Here is a 14704-nt window from a genome sequence, read left to right as displayed (position 1 = left end):
AGGAAGGGCTGACATGCAGGGGCACAAAGGGAACTCCCAGGTCTGGTGGGGTGGAGCTGGAGGGGTAGCCCTCCAAACAGGCCCATTCCCCACGCTGCTGAGCCACTGTCCATCCTCTTATCCCTTCTGGCCCAAATGCAGGCAAAGACAAAAGCCTCTTTCTTCTTTCCCCGGGGGGGGGGGGGGGGGGAGGCAAAGTCTTCAAAGAGAATTTGGGGAAAAAGATCAAAGGACACTCTGAGGTCGCAGCCCCAAGTCGCTCCCTAGCCTGCAGCCCACCGCAGGGTGGGTGGGGGGGGGGGGGACGTGGTGGGAGAAGACACGGCCCCGAGGCGGCCCAGGCTCTCACCGCAGGCCTCTGGGCTCTCGTCCGAGCCGTCGGGGCAGTGCGGCACGCCGTCGCACAGCTGCGCAGAGGACACGCAGTGCGGGCCGCGGGCGCAGGGCACGTGGTGCGGCGCGCAGGGCCAGCCGCAGCCACGCTCGTCGCTGCCGTCGGCGCAGTCCTCCTCGCGGTCGCAGCGCCAGCCCCGCGGGGCGCACTCGCCGCTGCCGCACGGAAACTCGAGGGGGCCACAGGGGGGCGCTGCGGCGGGCACCCGCGCTAGACCCGGCCCGCCCGGCGCCTCCACCGCCGCCGCCGCCGCCCGCCTCCCGGTGCCCGCCCTTCCCGCCCCCTTCCCGAGCCCGGACTGCCCCCACCTCCCCACGTCCCGTCGTTCCCGCCGTTTGCTCCCCGACTGGTTTCCCAAAACCTCTCCTCTCGTCTAGGCATTCCACTGACCACCCCAACCACCTCACCTCAGCGGTTGGGGGCGTGGGGGCATGTCCGCAAGTAAGATCTGGACTCTTCCAGTCCCTCTTAAACCCCCTTCCCTTTGTGCATTCTGGTGTCTTCAGGAGGCTGCGTCTGTGCCAGCCCCAATGCCCCAATGCCTCCCTCTGAGGCGCCCTCCCCACTTTTCTGTCCCAGGCCTCGGGACTGCAGTTTTCTTACCCCTTTTCGTCCAGAACACTCACCAGGGCTGGCACTGGCCAGGGGAGTTGGTGCAGTCTCCCCAGAGCCAGAAGAGGAGCCCGGCAAAGTGCCAGCCGGGGGAGTGGGCAGCGAAAGGAAGGGGCAGTGCCCGGGTCCCTCATCGGCTCCATCTGGGCAGTCCCAGGTTCCGTCACACAGCAGGATGGCCCCCACGCAGGTGCCATCGACACAGGACACCTCCCCAGGAGTGCAGTTCAGCTGCCCTGCAGCCAGAGAAAGGAGGAGCTGGTCCCAAACACTGCCCTGTAATCCCACTGTTTGGGGTGCCCCTGTGCACACATTACAGGTGCCGGCTTCCCAGCAGGAGCCTGAATTGGTGGAGAAGGGGAGGCAGGAAGGTTGGGGCTCACAAGACAAGCCTTGTGGGAGGGGGGTGCCTTGTGGACTGGAGTCCAGAGCGGAGACCACCCACCCAGACAGGCCTCCTCATCGGCAGCGTCGGGACAGTCGGGATGTCCGTCACAGAGCAGGGCAGGGGGCAGGCAGCGCCCATCAGCACAGGCCAGCGAGTCGTGGGGGCACGGGCAGCCCTGCTCATCCGTCCCATCTCCACAGTCGTCCCGCCCGTCACAGAGCAGGGCCAGGGGCAGGCAGCGGCCGGAGCTGCAAGACATCTGCCCCTCCCCACAGCCTGGGGTGGCACAGCCTGGCATGGGGCAAGCAGGCAGGGGCAAGATGACAAAGGGTCCTAGAGAAGCCCCTGACCCTGGAAAGACCAGAACAGCCCTGCCCACCAGCCATCGCTGCCGGCGATGTGAGCAGCAGCTCCGGAAGCCGTTCAGTTACGCATAGGAGACACCCGCACAGTAGGAGAGACCCATCACTCAGTCACTGCCCCCCACAGACGAGGACACTCACCCTCCTCATCCGAGCCATCGCCACAGTCATCCTGGTTGTCACAAAGCCACCCGTGGGGCACACAGTGCCCACTCTCCTGGCACGGGGCCTCTCCCTCCACACAGCCGGGCACCGGCTCCTCACAGCGGGTCCTGCCACTCCCGCAAAGCCACTGACTTTCCTGGCATGTGCTGAGCACACAGCGTCCCGGGATCAGCCACAGCGCTGGGCTTTGGCAACTCAGGGGCATGGGGCTCCCCTGAGCCACCCCCCCCCCTCCGCACTCACCAGTTCCCACAGTCCTTCTGCAGCACAGTCCCCGGGGGGAAAAAGCTGCCCCCTGACTCACAGGGGCAGGAAGCTGGTTCTAGGCAGACTCCTCCTGGGATCACAGAGGGTAGGACTGGAGCAAAAGGGGCACAGCGGCCCCTAGTGCCAGCCTTGTCACCCGGGCCTTGTGGCTCTCTTCCCCCTCCCAGGATCGCCTCCCCTCTGCCTCTTCTGACCCTACACACCATGGAACAGAGTCCCCTCGGGGCAGAAGCAGCCCTCCACGCAGGCGACAGCCTGGCAGTGCCACCCAGGTTCAGGACCATGGTCATGGCAGGTGGGGGGGCATATGGGGCCACAGGCCTCATACACCTGGCCCCCTTCACACTGCAGAGCTGGGTGGAGAAGAGAGAGGCTTGGGTCACTGAGGTGCAGCGGCACCAGGATGCAGCAAGCAGGCGAGCCAGCCCAAGCGGATACTCATGGAGGGCACGGCGGGGGGGTGGGGGGGGCATGGTGTAGACTCTTGCTGAGCCCCTCCCAAGGCCGTTGGCAACATGACAGTTCTACAGGAAAGCAACCTTGCCCGTCTGGTTCATCTACGACAGCGTGAACACCACACATATTTGCCCTTGAATGCATGGCTTGCTGGCAGGCCACGAGGAGCACCCATGAAGGAGCGGAATGGGCAGCGGGATTGGGCATCGGGGACCCAGGGCAGGGCACACTCACGGCAGAGCTCCTGGCTGCGCCAGCGCACAAAGAGCCCATGCCGGGCACACTCATCTGCATACGTGGCAATGGCCGAGCAGAGACACTCACAGTCACCCCCCGAATCACAGCTGTGGAAGGGATTGTTCAGCCCCTGGACCCCCTCCCCACCCCCAACCTACCCATTCCCACCCTGTCCCCAGGCTCGCCCCTCTCACCCGCAGGCATCATGCACACACCGCTCGTAGTGCTGCTGTGGGGGCACCTCTGCATGGCACCGGGCAAAGAGCGACTGTAGCATCACCCCGCAGCGGGCGTGGGCCCAGCTGGCCCGGTGGGCGTTCACCTGCAGGCCCAGCAGGTCCACACCGTGGACCAGCTAGACCCCATCTGCAAGCACCCAGCCTCTGGATCCTCCCCCCTGCAGGTTTCTGTAGCTGCCCCCACTCCCTCCCCCCATTCCCACCCATGCTCACGGTGCAGGGGTGTGGCAGCTCTCCCGGCTCAGGGCAGAGAGGATTCAGGTGCCAGGAGTGGGCAGCCAGCTCAGCTGTGGGTTCCAGGACCCCCTGGCGGCTCCGCAGGTCATTACTGGCATCTCCATCAAAGTCCCCGCACAGACCAGACACACGGCCCCGGAAGTGCGGGGACAGCTGCACCAGGACCCGGGTGCCTGGGCAGAGGGGGCAGCAGGGGCCAGCATTGTGGAGAAAGAAGACAAGGGCGGCTATTCCGTGGGCCTGTCTGACCATCTGCCCAGGGACCACGGCCCAGTAAGGGGTGCTCGTGCCCTCTTTTGGGAGGATGATTGGCGATGGTAAGAGACCTAGATCTGGAGGGCGAGGGCAGAAGCGGGACCAGGGAAATTGTCCAGCGGGCCAGATTCTGGGAGGGATCCAGGCTCCAAGACAGACTGTGACAGCACCAGCCCCAGAGGCCTTAGTGACCAGAGACTCAGAGGGCAACCTCGCTGTGCCGACCAGGCAACTCCTTCCCCTGTCAGGGGTTACCCTGGTTTTCCTCGATTTCTCAGTAACAGTTATTTCTAAAATGCCTACCGCTTGGGTTTGGGTGGTGGGATGTTAGGAGATTTATTTTCATTTCTTCTTTCCCAAACTAGGTATTTTCTAAATATTTCTTAGGTGAGGCACTGTTGCTCTTACGTTGAAGAGAAACATAATTTTAAGAGCGCGATTTGGGAACTCCCGCCACTCGTATGGAAGAGAAAGGGTTTAGGGAGAGCCAGCCTCATGACACTAAGGCGGGCATGGGTCAGATGGTTAAGGTTAAGGTTGGGGCCTGACCTCCATCCCAGAACAGGCTGAAGCCCAGGCGGGTTGTGAGTAGCAGGAAGAGACCAGCACGACGCAGGCTCAGCCCAGGGCCCGTGTAGACCTTGGGGAGTGTTATGCTCGCCCCATTCACCATCACTGCTCGGCCTGCGGAGGAAGAGAGGCTTTCAGGCCCTGCCTCGGAGTAGAAGGGCTCCCAGATCCTCAGGAGGGCCTCACCAGCCTGCCGTCCAACCTTTCCTTTTGCTTCTCTAGCTATGAGACCTTGGGCAAGTCTCTGGACCTTAATTTCTTGGAGCCTTCCAGAATTATGATTCCCACGCAAGAGGAGAGAGGAAAAGCACCAGCCCCACTTCCCTGGTGGTAAGCAGTGGGGAACCCCGGGCCTTGGTCACCAGTGCAGAACTGTGATGCCACCCAGCATGCCCCTCCCTGGCCATGCCACCCTTCAATGTTACAGCCACCTCTGAGCATGTGCACAATGGTGCTCTGTAGTTGCACGGTCAGCGCCTTGGTGCAGGTGAGGCCACTGGCCCCACAGGGCAGGTTCTGGGCTGAGACTGTGAACTGGCCGCTGGCCTCTCGCACCAGCAAATATTCACAGGCTCCAGGGAAGGTGAAAGCCAGCCCGTCGAATGTCACATAGTGGGGGGCACCCGATGCCTGGCACCATCCACGGCACTGGCGGCTCGTGCAGTGCCACTGCCGACCCTGGCACACACTGTGGGGGGCGGTGGGGAAACAGAGTCATGAGGACATGAAGCACTGTATCTAGGGGATGCACCTGGTCCAGGTTCCACGCAACTCCCAACAGACCCTCAGCTTGGGGGAATCCTGGAGAGCTCCCGTTGCCCAGGCCAGTCTGGATATCCCACCCCACCCATCGTCCCTGTCCAAGGGGCATACCAGATGTTGCAATCCTCCTGGATGGTGGCGTTGGGCGGGTACCACTGCCCGCCGTGACGGCAGGGACAGAGCTCAGGAGGCACACAGCGTTCGTTCTGGGCAGAGGCCGGGGGCAAAGGGGCACCTTGGAGGGCTGCCTGACCCACCGCCCACTGTTTCAGACAGCCAGGGGACCAGGGCAGTGCCATGGTTACAGCAGGCCCCACGGCGCCCCATGCAGCCCCCTCCCAGACTCACCAGCAGCACGGTGCCTGGGGGACAGACACAGCTCCCTGTGCTGTCCGGGGGGCAGGAATGGTTGGCACGCAGGTTGTCACAGGTAAGGAGGCAGGCACCAGGGACGTAGACAAGCTCATGGGGGCAGAAGGTCCGCTGGGGGCCACAGCGGTGAGCAGTGCAATTCCAGAGGCCCCTCTCCTGGCAGACACTGCCGAGGTCACGAGGGAGGTAAGAGGCAGGCCCAAGACAGCACTCACCTCCAGGCGCCTGGTCTGACCTGGGAGAATCTCAGGAACCCAGAAGGTCCAAGCCCCTAATGTTGACTCTGGAGACCTGAGCGTCTCACCCCCAAATCCTAGTTACGAGCACAGGAAGTGGGGCTGCCCCCAGCACCAGCCATACCTGGGATGGGCATGGTTACCCTTTCCTGCCCCAGCTCCAATGGGACCATTCTCTGGGCTCTGAGGCTCTTGAAGAACCCCATTCCCATCCCGGGTAGGAGAGGGATTCTCTAAAGTCTCATCCTCACCCACCAAGTCCTGACCACTGGCCTGGACTCCACAGGTCCAGAACTGGCCTTTGCTTCTCCCTAATCCTTGGAAGAGCCTCTGAACCAGACTCATCCAGAATTCAGAGATCTGGGTTCTAGTCCGTCATCATTAACAAGCTGGGTGACTCTGCAAGCTGTTTGGCCTTAGTGGAGCCTCAGTTTCCTCATCTGCAAAATGGGAACAATTCTTCCACTTCCTACTTTATTAGGTTATTGTAAGAATTCAGTAAAATTAAATAAGATAATGTACAAGAGTGCTTTATAGGCCAGAAGGACTATCAATGCTCTGTCGTCCCACGTGTGCATACCGTGCCCTAACCCACGGGGCTACAAGCCCAGCCCCTTGTCTCTAAGCTCTATCTCTTCACCCCCAAGCTCTTTGCTTCCCCGCCAAGACCACTGCCCTCACCAGTGGTTGCAGTCCCTCATGGTGGCACTGCCGGGAGCATAGCGTTGAGTTCCAAGCTGGCAGGAGCACAAGTTGGGGGGCACGCACTCGCCTTCGGGGTCCCATAGCAGCCCTGGGGGGCAGTTACACCCAGCCACACAGCTGCCCAGCTCCCCACAGTCTTCTGGCTCCCCACAGTTTTGGCCACACGCCGGGGCACACTCCTGGTACTCCTGGCCCCCGGGACACAGGACAGCTGGGCACAGAGACACATGCAGGTCAGGGACATAACTGCTGCTGCTCTGCCCACCCTTCTGGAATTCGCACCCCCTATGCCTCTGGAAGAAGGCAAACTCAGCAATGTGCCATGGTCAGAGGCCCTCCTGGGGACCTTCCCTTGTTTCGAAGCTTTTGGATCCTTCCGGGCTACTCCTAGAAGAGGGCTGGGAGGAGCACCCTGGGGCTAGCTGGCTGAGCAGACTCACGGCAGAGTGTCTGGGTCCTCCAGAGAGACGGGACACCCTCCCGGGCACAGCGACGAGCGAAGGCAGCAAGCACAGGACACAGGCAGTCCTTGCCAGGAGCACAGCCACACACGGCTGCCAAGCAGCGCAGGTGGAACAGTTCCCTGTCCACCAGCCCTTGGCACTCCTTGCAGGGAGAGGAGGGAAAAATTGAGCCAGCTCCTCCTCCACAGATTCCCCCATCCCCTCTGGTCCCCACTGCCACCTCCCTGTGCTTGGTAGCCCTGCCCACGGCAGGGAGCCGGGCCCTCCCAGTAGCCCAAGAGGAGAGCAGAGCAGGTACTGACCCCACCTTACAGGTGCAAACAGGAGCACCCCCAATCCGGCTACCTGGAAAGTTGGGCCATGCAGGACGGCACAAGCTGCCTCGGCAAAAACATGGCGCTGAGAGTGGGTGCTGCAGGGGGGAAGTGGGGTGCTGTCTTCTGAGGGGCACCTTCCCTCGCCTGCCACCCGGAACTTGCTAGCAAAGGCTGCAACGCTGGTCTCCACATCGCCAGCGGGTGTCAGGAAGTCATCCTGCTGGTTCCAGGTGAAGGTGCCGCACAGACCCTGCACCTGGGCCACAGGAGTGGGCATGGGACGGTCAAATCGGGCCCAATGTAGCCTTGCCCAGCCACTCACCTGCCCCCTAGCACACCTGGTGGGCATGGCGCGGGTCCAGAGTGATGTAAGCTGCAGGGTCAGACACTCCCCAGAGGACCTGGGCCCCGGGCCAGCGCAGCAGTAGGAAGGTGGAGGAGGCTCGGGAGACACTGAGGCCCTTAAGCCCACTCCATGGCAAGCCCACATCCTGCCCATCCACCAGGACGGCCCCTGGAATAGGGAGCCTGTGAGGGGCTGCCCCTGCAGGGCTGGGCTGATGAGGACTGGGGGTGAGCACATTGCAGGAGGGGGCTACCTGAGTCTCTGAGCTGGATGTGGGTGTTCCCCAGGGAGACAGAGATGGCGTGGAGGCAGCTTCCAGCGTCACAGGCCCCATGCTCCAGCACAATCAGCAGCTGCCCCTTGGAGAAGTCCTGGGGCAGATGTTGAGGAATACAGTGGGGTGGGGGTGGGGGCGGGGAGGATCCGGGGACAGGGTCTGGTCTGCCGCTTTTCCTGTTCCACAGGACACCTACAGCACACACCTGGGGGCAGCTCCCACCCATCACGTGTGCTGACCACCTTCTTGCCAGCCAGACTGTCTGCAAGGTATAGGGCTTAACTCTGGCAAGCGCAGACACTTGTGATCATCTGTGTGTGTGTGTGTGTGTGTGTGTGTGTGCGTGCGCGCTTGTGCGCGTGGACAGGCATGTGTGTGTATGTAAGTAGGTAGAAATGTGTGTGTGTGTGTATGCACGCATGTGTGTATGTCTCCATGTTGGAGCAAGATGCCTCCCCTCTCCCTCCCTGTGGGTATGTGTGCTCTATATGTGTGTCTGTGTGTATACACATGTTAAATCTATGCGCACTTGCATGAGCCCGCGGCATATGTGCACACCTGTTTGTGTCTATGGACCTGAACTTGGTAAGTCACCTAACTATTGGGGGAGGCGTGGGGAGGAAGGAGAACCCATATTTCGTCAGGGGTTGTTTTGCAGGAAACCGCCTGTGATAAGCCCAGCCTGCCCCATTTGTGAGAAAGTATGGTGAGGATAGGTTTTGCTTCGTGCCCCTGGGCTAGGGTGGCAATGACAGAGGAACATTCTCAGGAACCCGAGGAGGGGTGAAGACCGGAAGGGGAGGTTTGGGCGGGGGGGAAGGGGGAGGTGTCTGCGGAGAGCCATCCTCCCTCCAGAGTCGGTTCTCTCTCAGCTTTTCCCGGGATGACTCTGTGTTTGTCGTTGATTTATGTGGAGGTTTCCTGACAGTCACCTGCCCCCACAGCAACCCCACGAGGACTTCTCCCGCAGTTCATCCCCTACCCACCTGCACCAGGCTGGAGCGGCAACCTGGGCTGCCGCGGAAGGAGAAGCTCCGCCCATCGAAGGTGACGTAATGCCCGTCCCCGCCCACCGCGCACTCGGCGGGGCACTGCGCCTGCGCGCAGAGCCAGCGGCCGTCCTGGCACACGCTGTAGGCACACGGGGCGGGGAGCGCGCTCCGATTCAGCTTCACGACCTCCCGCCCCCAACACCGTGGCCCCTCCCCTCCCCCAGCAGCCCCTCTAACTCTCTTAGGTTTGGAGGTCAGCTGGTGGAGGTCGCTGGCTAGGTCTTTAAGCGGGGCCATCAATTATGCCGTGAGAGGTCACCGGTCCCTTGTGAGGGGCCCTCAAGGGGAGGCAGGTTGAAGGACATAGCATGAGGGAGGGCTCCGGGGGACCACGCCGCTTCCAACCCCAGCCAAAGGGCCAGCGAGGCCCGCGGACCCACCACGGGTTGCAGAGCTGGCGCACTGTGTCCCCAGGGGCGTAGCGCTGGCGCCGGTGGTAGCAGGGGCAGCGGGCCGCAGGGACACAGAGGGCGCCGTCCCAGAAGAGGCCAGGCGGGCACTCGCAGCCGCTCACGCACGCTTCCTGGCAGGACCCCTCCCCTCCCTCGCCCACTGCCGAGCAGCTGGGCGGGCAGGCCGAGGCGCAGTCCGAATACAGCTGGCCCCCAGGGCACAGGCGCTCTGCGGGCACAGGAGTGGGCTGTGAGGTCCGAGGGCCCCCTCCTCCCACCAGACCCCGCTGGCCACAACCCGAAGACGGGGTGCTCAGGAGGTGGCCCGGCGGCGCTCATGAAACCAGGGCCACAGGGCTGCTGTCAGTTAGTTCCCAATTCCGCAGGGTGGGGAGGCCAGGGCCTATGCAAAGAGGGTCAGCCGCCAGACCTACCGCAGAAGCCTGGCTTCCTCCAGCCCACGTGGATATGGTGCCTGGCACACTCTTGGGCATAGTTGGCCAAAGTGGTGCACACGGCCTCCCGCCGGCTCTCGCGCCCACTGCCTGCTGGGGCCCCAGAACAGTAGGCAAAGAGGCAGGTCTGGTGGTACTCAGCAGGGGGGACCTTCAGAGAAAGGACAGGCCCTCAGTCAACCAGACTCAGCAGTACTCCCTCCTCTTACTTGGATCATGCCCTGACTTACAACCAAACAGAATGAGCACTAGAAGGGAGCTCTGAGATCATACATACATACAAAGCAATGCCAGGACCAGATTCCCTGTTTGGCACCTCTGTAGCACCCCCTGCTCCCTGCCTCTCTGGTGGTGGTTACCACCCCCTCCCCCACCCATACCTGAGCATGGCATTCCCTGAATGGACTCTCCAGCAGCTGGTGGCACACATCCTGGGCTTCAGCCTCCAGCTGGCCAGCCTCCATGCCTGCCTCTCTGCCTCTCACGGGGTCCTCACAGCCCTGGGCCGCTTCCACTGCATCCAGACACCCAGGCTAGAGACCATTGGAGTCAGGTTAACGGGCTGGGATGAGGGACATTGACCAGGACACCAGGAAAGTGGCTACTACCCTCATGGCTGCTTCAAGTCCCCATTGTCGTGGCCACCAGCCCAGACATCCTGAAGCTTTTGGGGGCAACAAAGTTGTAAGCCTGGGCAGGGTGTGGGGGAGTTGCGGTCCCATCAACCCACAGGCAAGAGATTTGATAACCCAAACTGGTCAGTGACCAGGTCACTGAGTGTGTCCCCTGGGCGGTCAGTTCACCCCAATGCCATGGGCAGCACCTTAAATTCCACGGGACCCAGAGCCTTCCCCGGACCAAGGATCTGGGAGAGGGCCAGGCCTGGTCCCAGAGAAAAAGCCAGTGATGAAGACAGACAGCAGAGGCTTGAAGATGTCACAGAAGCCAGGAGTGGGGGGCCAACGGGGGAGCAGGGCAGGGAGCCCAGGCTCCCCGAGGGCTGCAGTATCACCTCTGAGTCAGGGAGCCTCCAGGAATTCCCAAAGGTGGCAGCTAACACAGCCAGTCTCCCTCCTGGCTCCAGGAAGTCATCTGGGGAAGGGTGAGGCAGAGTGCTGTGTCTGGGGTCTCCAGTCTCTCCTTCCCTCCTAAACCAGCAACCAAGTCACGCCCACTTACCCTCAGGCCGGCCACTGTAGACCCCACAGAGACCTTGAGTTTGTCCCTGGAGCTCATAGTCCACAGAAACGGAGACTGAACCGGACCTGTCCAGCTGCACAACGACCCCCAGGCCCCCCGACAACACCAGCCAGTCCCCTTGCCATTGCAGGCTCAGCCCTGGGCAGGAGAAGGAAGGAGTCACACTCCCCACTCTTCCCACCATGACACCAAGGCTCAGACTGCCGGGGAAGGAGAGGCGATGGAATTCTTACAATTCGAGAGAGCTCTGCATTTGACACCCTTTAAAGGAGAAGCGATTGGTTTCCCGTCGGAACTGTCCTTGAGAATTTCATGGACACCATGGACGCTCTCACAAGTAAACTACAAAGCTCACGTGCACACACACACAACCCCACCCACTTCACTTCATGGACTGAAAACCAGGGCAAAAGTTCTGGTGGGACAGAGACCCGTCTAGTAGCTCAGAAGCCCTTCCTCACAGCACTGGTAGAGGGGGGTGGGGGAACTGAGACTCAAAGAGGTTTTTGTTTTTTCTTTTCTGAAGATGTTACTTTGTTTAAGTTTATTTTTTCATTGTGAGAGAGAGAGAGAGAGAGAGAGAGAGAGCGCACACGCGCGCGAGCACATGAGCAGGGGGAAGGGGCGGAGGGCTATCAGTGCAGAGCCCTATGCAGGGCTCCATCTGTCGGAACCGTGAGATCAAGACCTGAGCCAAGATCGAGAGTTGGACACTTAACCAACTGAGCCACCCAGGCACCCCAAGACTTTATTTTTAAGTAATCTCTACATCCAACATGGGGCTCGAACTCACAACCCTGAGATCAAGAGTCCCATGGCAGCCAGGTACCCCCAAGACCCAAAGAGGTTAAGCAGAGGTACTTGCCCCAAGCCACACTGTGAGGGGATGAGTGGGGGTGGCTTGCAGGAGAGGCTTGTGGGAGACGAGGTCTTGGCCCCTCAGCAGGCTCCCTCATTTCCAAATACTGCCCAACAGTAATGGGGGTGGAGCACAGGCTCCCACCCAACTGCCCCTTTTGCTGTCCCCTGCTCTGGGGGATAGGCAGACTGTCCCAGGGGAACAAATGGGGCCCTGGGCAGTCTCCTGCTCCCCACAGCTCCTTACCCTGGAGCAGCCGAGACTCCCCATCAGGTATCCACTGCCCATTCACAGAGACATTTTTACCCTGGATCAGCACCTCCTCGGGTCCCATCATTACCCGGGCCTTTGGGGAGACACAGAGCGGAAGAGGTGTTCAGTGGCTCGCCTTCCCCCGTGTCCGGCTCCCTCCCTGGGGTCTTCCCTCCCTCCATCCCTCCCTCCCTCACCAGCTGACAGTGCCCAGGTTGGGGGCAATGCCCCCTGGGCGTGAGGTGGACAGCCCAGGTGGAATCAGCAGCGCCCGCCAGCAGGTAAGTGCAGCGGCCCAGGAAGTGGTAGTGACGCCCGTCAAAGGTTCGGTAGTGGAAGCCTGACCAGGTGGTGCAGGTGGCCGCAGGCTGCTGGCGCTGGCTCCAGAACTGGGCCACGGCCCCCACCAGGGGCTGCAGGGAGGCTGGAGAGGGAGCGCTGCCTGGAGGAGATACACTGACTGTGAGTCTCTGAGTGTGAAGGTAGGAGGGTGAAGGAGGAGGAGGACACGGGGCTTCTCCCAGAGTGGGAGGCAGGTGGAGAGTTCATGGTCCCTCTGGTGGGCCAGGATGGGAGGTGACTCATCTGAGAGCACAGGGGAGTGGGCAGGGGCCCTGCAGGAAGGCCCAGAGCTCCAGAAATCTATGCGGTAGCCCTTGCAGGGGGAGAAAGTGGTTGCCAGGACCGCAGACCCACCTGGGAGGTGTCGGCCAGGGCAGCTGAGGCAGGCCTGGGAGCGGCCATCCCGCCAGCTGTGTCCCCAAGGCCAAGCACAGCACTCCTCCAGGCTTCCCGCAGATGCATTAGCTGAGCCTGGCTGCAGCTGGCACTGCTGCGTGGCAAAGCAGTGGCCCCCAGGGCTGGCTTCTGCAAGGGCTGCGGTGGATAGAGGGAGAGAATGGGGCGGCCCAGACAGTCAGCCTGGGCCCAGCTTCCCTCCCCAGGCAGCCTCCATGAAACCACAGATCTGGGCAAATAGCAGGTGCTTACCCAGAGTGCAGTGGGTGCCCCCCCAGCCTGGGCAGCAAGCCGTCACCGTCCGGTTCCTTGCAGCAGGCCGGGTTTCTGGGGGCCTGGGTCCACCAAGCAGGCAGCAGAGAGAAGATGTTAATTATTCAGCCCAGCCCCTTCCCGGTCCCTGAGAATGGCCTGGGACATTTCATCTGGTCACCTATTCTCTGAGTGGCTTTCTCATATAATTTCCCTTCCTGGTCTTGATTTCCCCTTGTGCAATGTGAGAGTGCTATTGGGGAGGCAGACTGGAGGGTAGGCACAAGGAGCAGACATCATGCCTCCCTGCCCTGCCTGCTCCCCTCGTTGCCTGTCCCCGGCCCCACACCCTCCACTCTTCCTGAGCCCAGCCAGACCCACTTCCCAAATGCCCGCTTCTCCAGGGCACCACCCAGTTCACCCTCTCCCCCCACCCCCAGGATGTTGGCTCCGTTGCTCCCTGCTGCCCAGCGGCCAGCCCAGACTCCAACCCTCACTCACTTGTAGATGGGACAGAGCCCTGCAGGTCCGCTCCGGGACAGGTCGAGTCTCCAGCCCAGGCGCTGGTGATGGTAGAGGCTGGTGCAAGGCACCAGGCCCTCCTGGCGGGGGGTCACTTCCTCCTCCACCAGGAAGGTTTCTGTCCGCTCGCACCACCGCCTGCCCACAGATGGGGAATGACAGCCACTGCCCCCAGCCCTTCTGTTGCCAAAAAGCCCTGCCCGCAGAAGAGTTAGTGAACTGAAGAGGAGGCTGGGTGGGAGTAAGAAGCAGAGGGGAGGGGAGTCGGGCTGCCCCAGAGGGTCCTGTTCACGAGGCAGGAGAAAAGGATCTTAGTCAGAGGGGCCCCAGGCTGGACTGCTCACCCGTTAGCCAATGCCCATGCCATCCCAAAGAGGAGGGCAGGGAGCAGCATAATGCTCCCCCCACGTCACCTCTGGGGGACTAAGAGGCTTGGGCTTGGGGAAGGTGATGGCTGTGGCCAGTGAGCAGAAAGGCCAGTGCTGGCCTTCCCCGCTCCACACCACGGTCTACTTCAGCCAGGCGTCAATGTGTCCAAGGCAGCCCAGACAGTGACAGCGAGGCCCATGGGACTGGGGAAGCTTTATCTCAGCCCCATGCCCTGGGGCACCAGCTGCTCGGAACCAGATTGGACCTGCCTGCACATTGCACAATCCCCTCAGAGGCCAGTTCTCCCTGGAAACAGTCCCCTTCCGGCCCTTGTGTGTGTGTGCGTGTGTGTGTGTGTGTGTGTGTGTGTGTGTGTGTGAGCTCAGTGGGGGAGTGCATGTGCCCCAGGCCACACAGCCAGACACTCGGAGCCTCTGATATTTTTCCACCCTCAGGCTATACCACAAATTAACGTGGACTCTGGACAAGCCACCCTCTCTTTCTGAGCCATAATTTCCTTGCTAATAAAAAATTCAGGGGCTTCCCAGGGATGCTTGGGTGGGACTCAGGGGCTCTACTTTGATATTGTGTACGTGCACATTTCTGAGGATAGTTCCTTAACTGTAAATTAAATTCTCAAGAGGAACTATGACCCCACAAAATGGTTAAGAGTTATTGTGCCAAATGACTGATATGGTCTTCCAGCCCTAAAATTCTGATTTTATGAGTCTCTCCCTGCCCCCTTTCCTGCCTCTTCCTGCCCTCTCTCCCACTAAGCACCCGTGAAGCCTGGACCAGTGAACAGAAGGAGCTGAGTTTCCAGGCTGGTTGGACTGTGCAGAGATAGGGGGAGAATATGTGCCCTTTTCTCAGTGATCTGACTTCTTACTGGGGGTGATTATGTGTGGCTGGCTGGGTTCACCTTTCACCCCGGTCTCCTAAGAGAGTCTCC

The 14704-nt window shown here is 61.2% G+C and overlaps 1 protein-coding gene across 1 annotated transcript in view; it reads right to left on the bottom strand.

Moving 5' to 3' along the window:
* The window catches only part of LOC123607306 (SCO-spondin-like), a 56823-nt gene that overhangs the window by 39965 nt on the left and 2154 nt on the right, over positions 1 to 14704 (bottom strand). Inside the window, exons 3-31 of the mRNA XM_045496418.1 lie at positions 13363 to 13667; positions 12862 to 12944; positions 12568 to 12747; positions 12069 to 12313; positions 11866 to 11965; positions 10740 to 10898; positions 10573 to 10652; positions 9941 to 10093; positions 9540 to 9711; positions 9094 to 9334; positions 8648 to 8792; positions 7638 to 7755; positions 7377 to 7552; positions 7067 to 7294; positions 6698 to 6863; positions 6234 to 6468; positions 5293 to 5482; positions 5056 to 5150; positions 4614 to 4870; positions 4162 to 4296; positions 3334 to 3530; positions 3076 to 3203; positions 2879 to 2988; positions 2392 to 2541; positions 2165 to 2258; positions 1898 to 2067; positions 1452 to 1685; positions 1021 to 1242; positions 350 to 586 (exon numbers count right to left, since the gene is read on the bottom strand). Coding sequence (XP_045352374.1) covers positions 350 to 586; positions 1021 to 1242; positions 1452 to 1685; positions 1898 to 2067; positions 2165 to 2258; positions 2392 to 2541; positions 2879 to 2988; positions 3076 to 3203; positions 3334 to 3530; positions 4162 to 4296; positions 4614 to 4870; positions 5056 to 5150; positions 5293 to 5482; positions 6234 to 6468; positions 6698 to 6863; positions 7067 to 7294; positions 7377 to 7552; positions 7638 to 7755; positions 8648 to 8792; positions 9094 to 9334; positions 9540 to 9711; positions 9941 to 10093; positions 10573 to 10652; positions 10740 to 10898; positions 11866 to 11965; positions 12069 to 12313; positions 12568 to 12747; positions 12862 to 12944; positions 13363 to 13667 — 5005 coding nt within the window. The remainder of the gene's footprint in view (positions 1 to 349; positions 587 to 1020; positions 1243 to 1451; positions 1686 to 1897; positions 2068 to 2164; positions 2259 to 2391; positions 2542 to 2878; positions 2989 to 3075; positions 3204 to 3333; positions 3531 to 4161; positions 4297 to 4613; positions 4871 to 5055; positions 5151 to 5292; positions 5483 to 6233; positions 6469 to 6697; positions 6864 to 7066; positions 7295 to 7376; positions 7553 to 7637; positions 7756 to 8647; positions 8793 to 9093; positions 9335 to 9539; positions 9712 to 9940; positions 10094 to 10572; positions 10653 to 10739; positions 10899 to 11865; positions 11966 to 12068; positions 12314 to 12567; positions 12748 to 12861; positions 12945 to 13362; positions 13668 to 14704) is intronic.

This window comes from Leopardus geoffroyi, chromosome A2 (genome assembly GCF_018350155.1).
Source record: "Leopardus geoffroyi isolate Oge1 chromosome A2, O.geoffroyi_Oge1_pat1.0, whole genome shotgun sequence".
Classification (NCBI taxonomy): Eukaryota; Metazoa; Chordata; class Mammalia; order Carnivora; family Felidae; genus Leopardus; species Leopardus geoffroyi.
The sequence above is the reverse complement of the archived record's forward strand: the minus strand, read 5'-3'. Positions and strand labels throughout refer to the sequence as shown.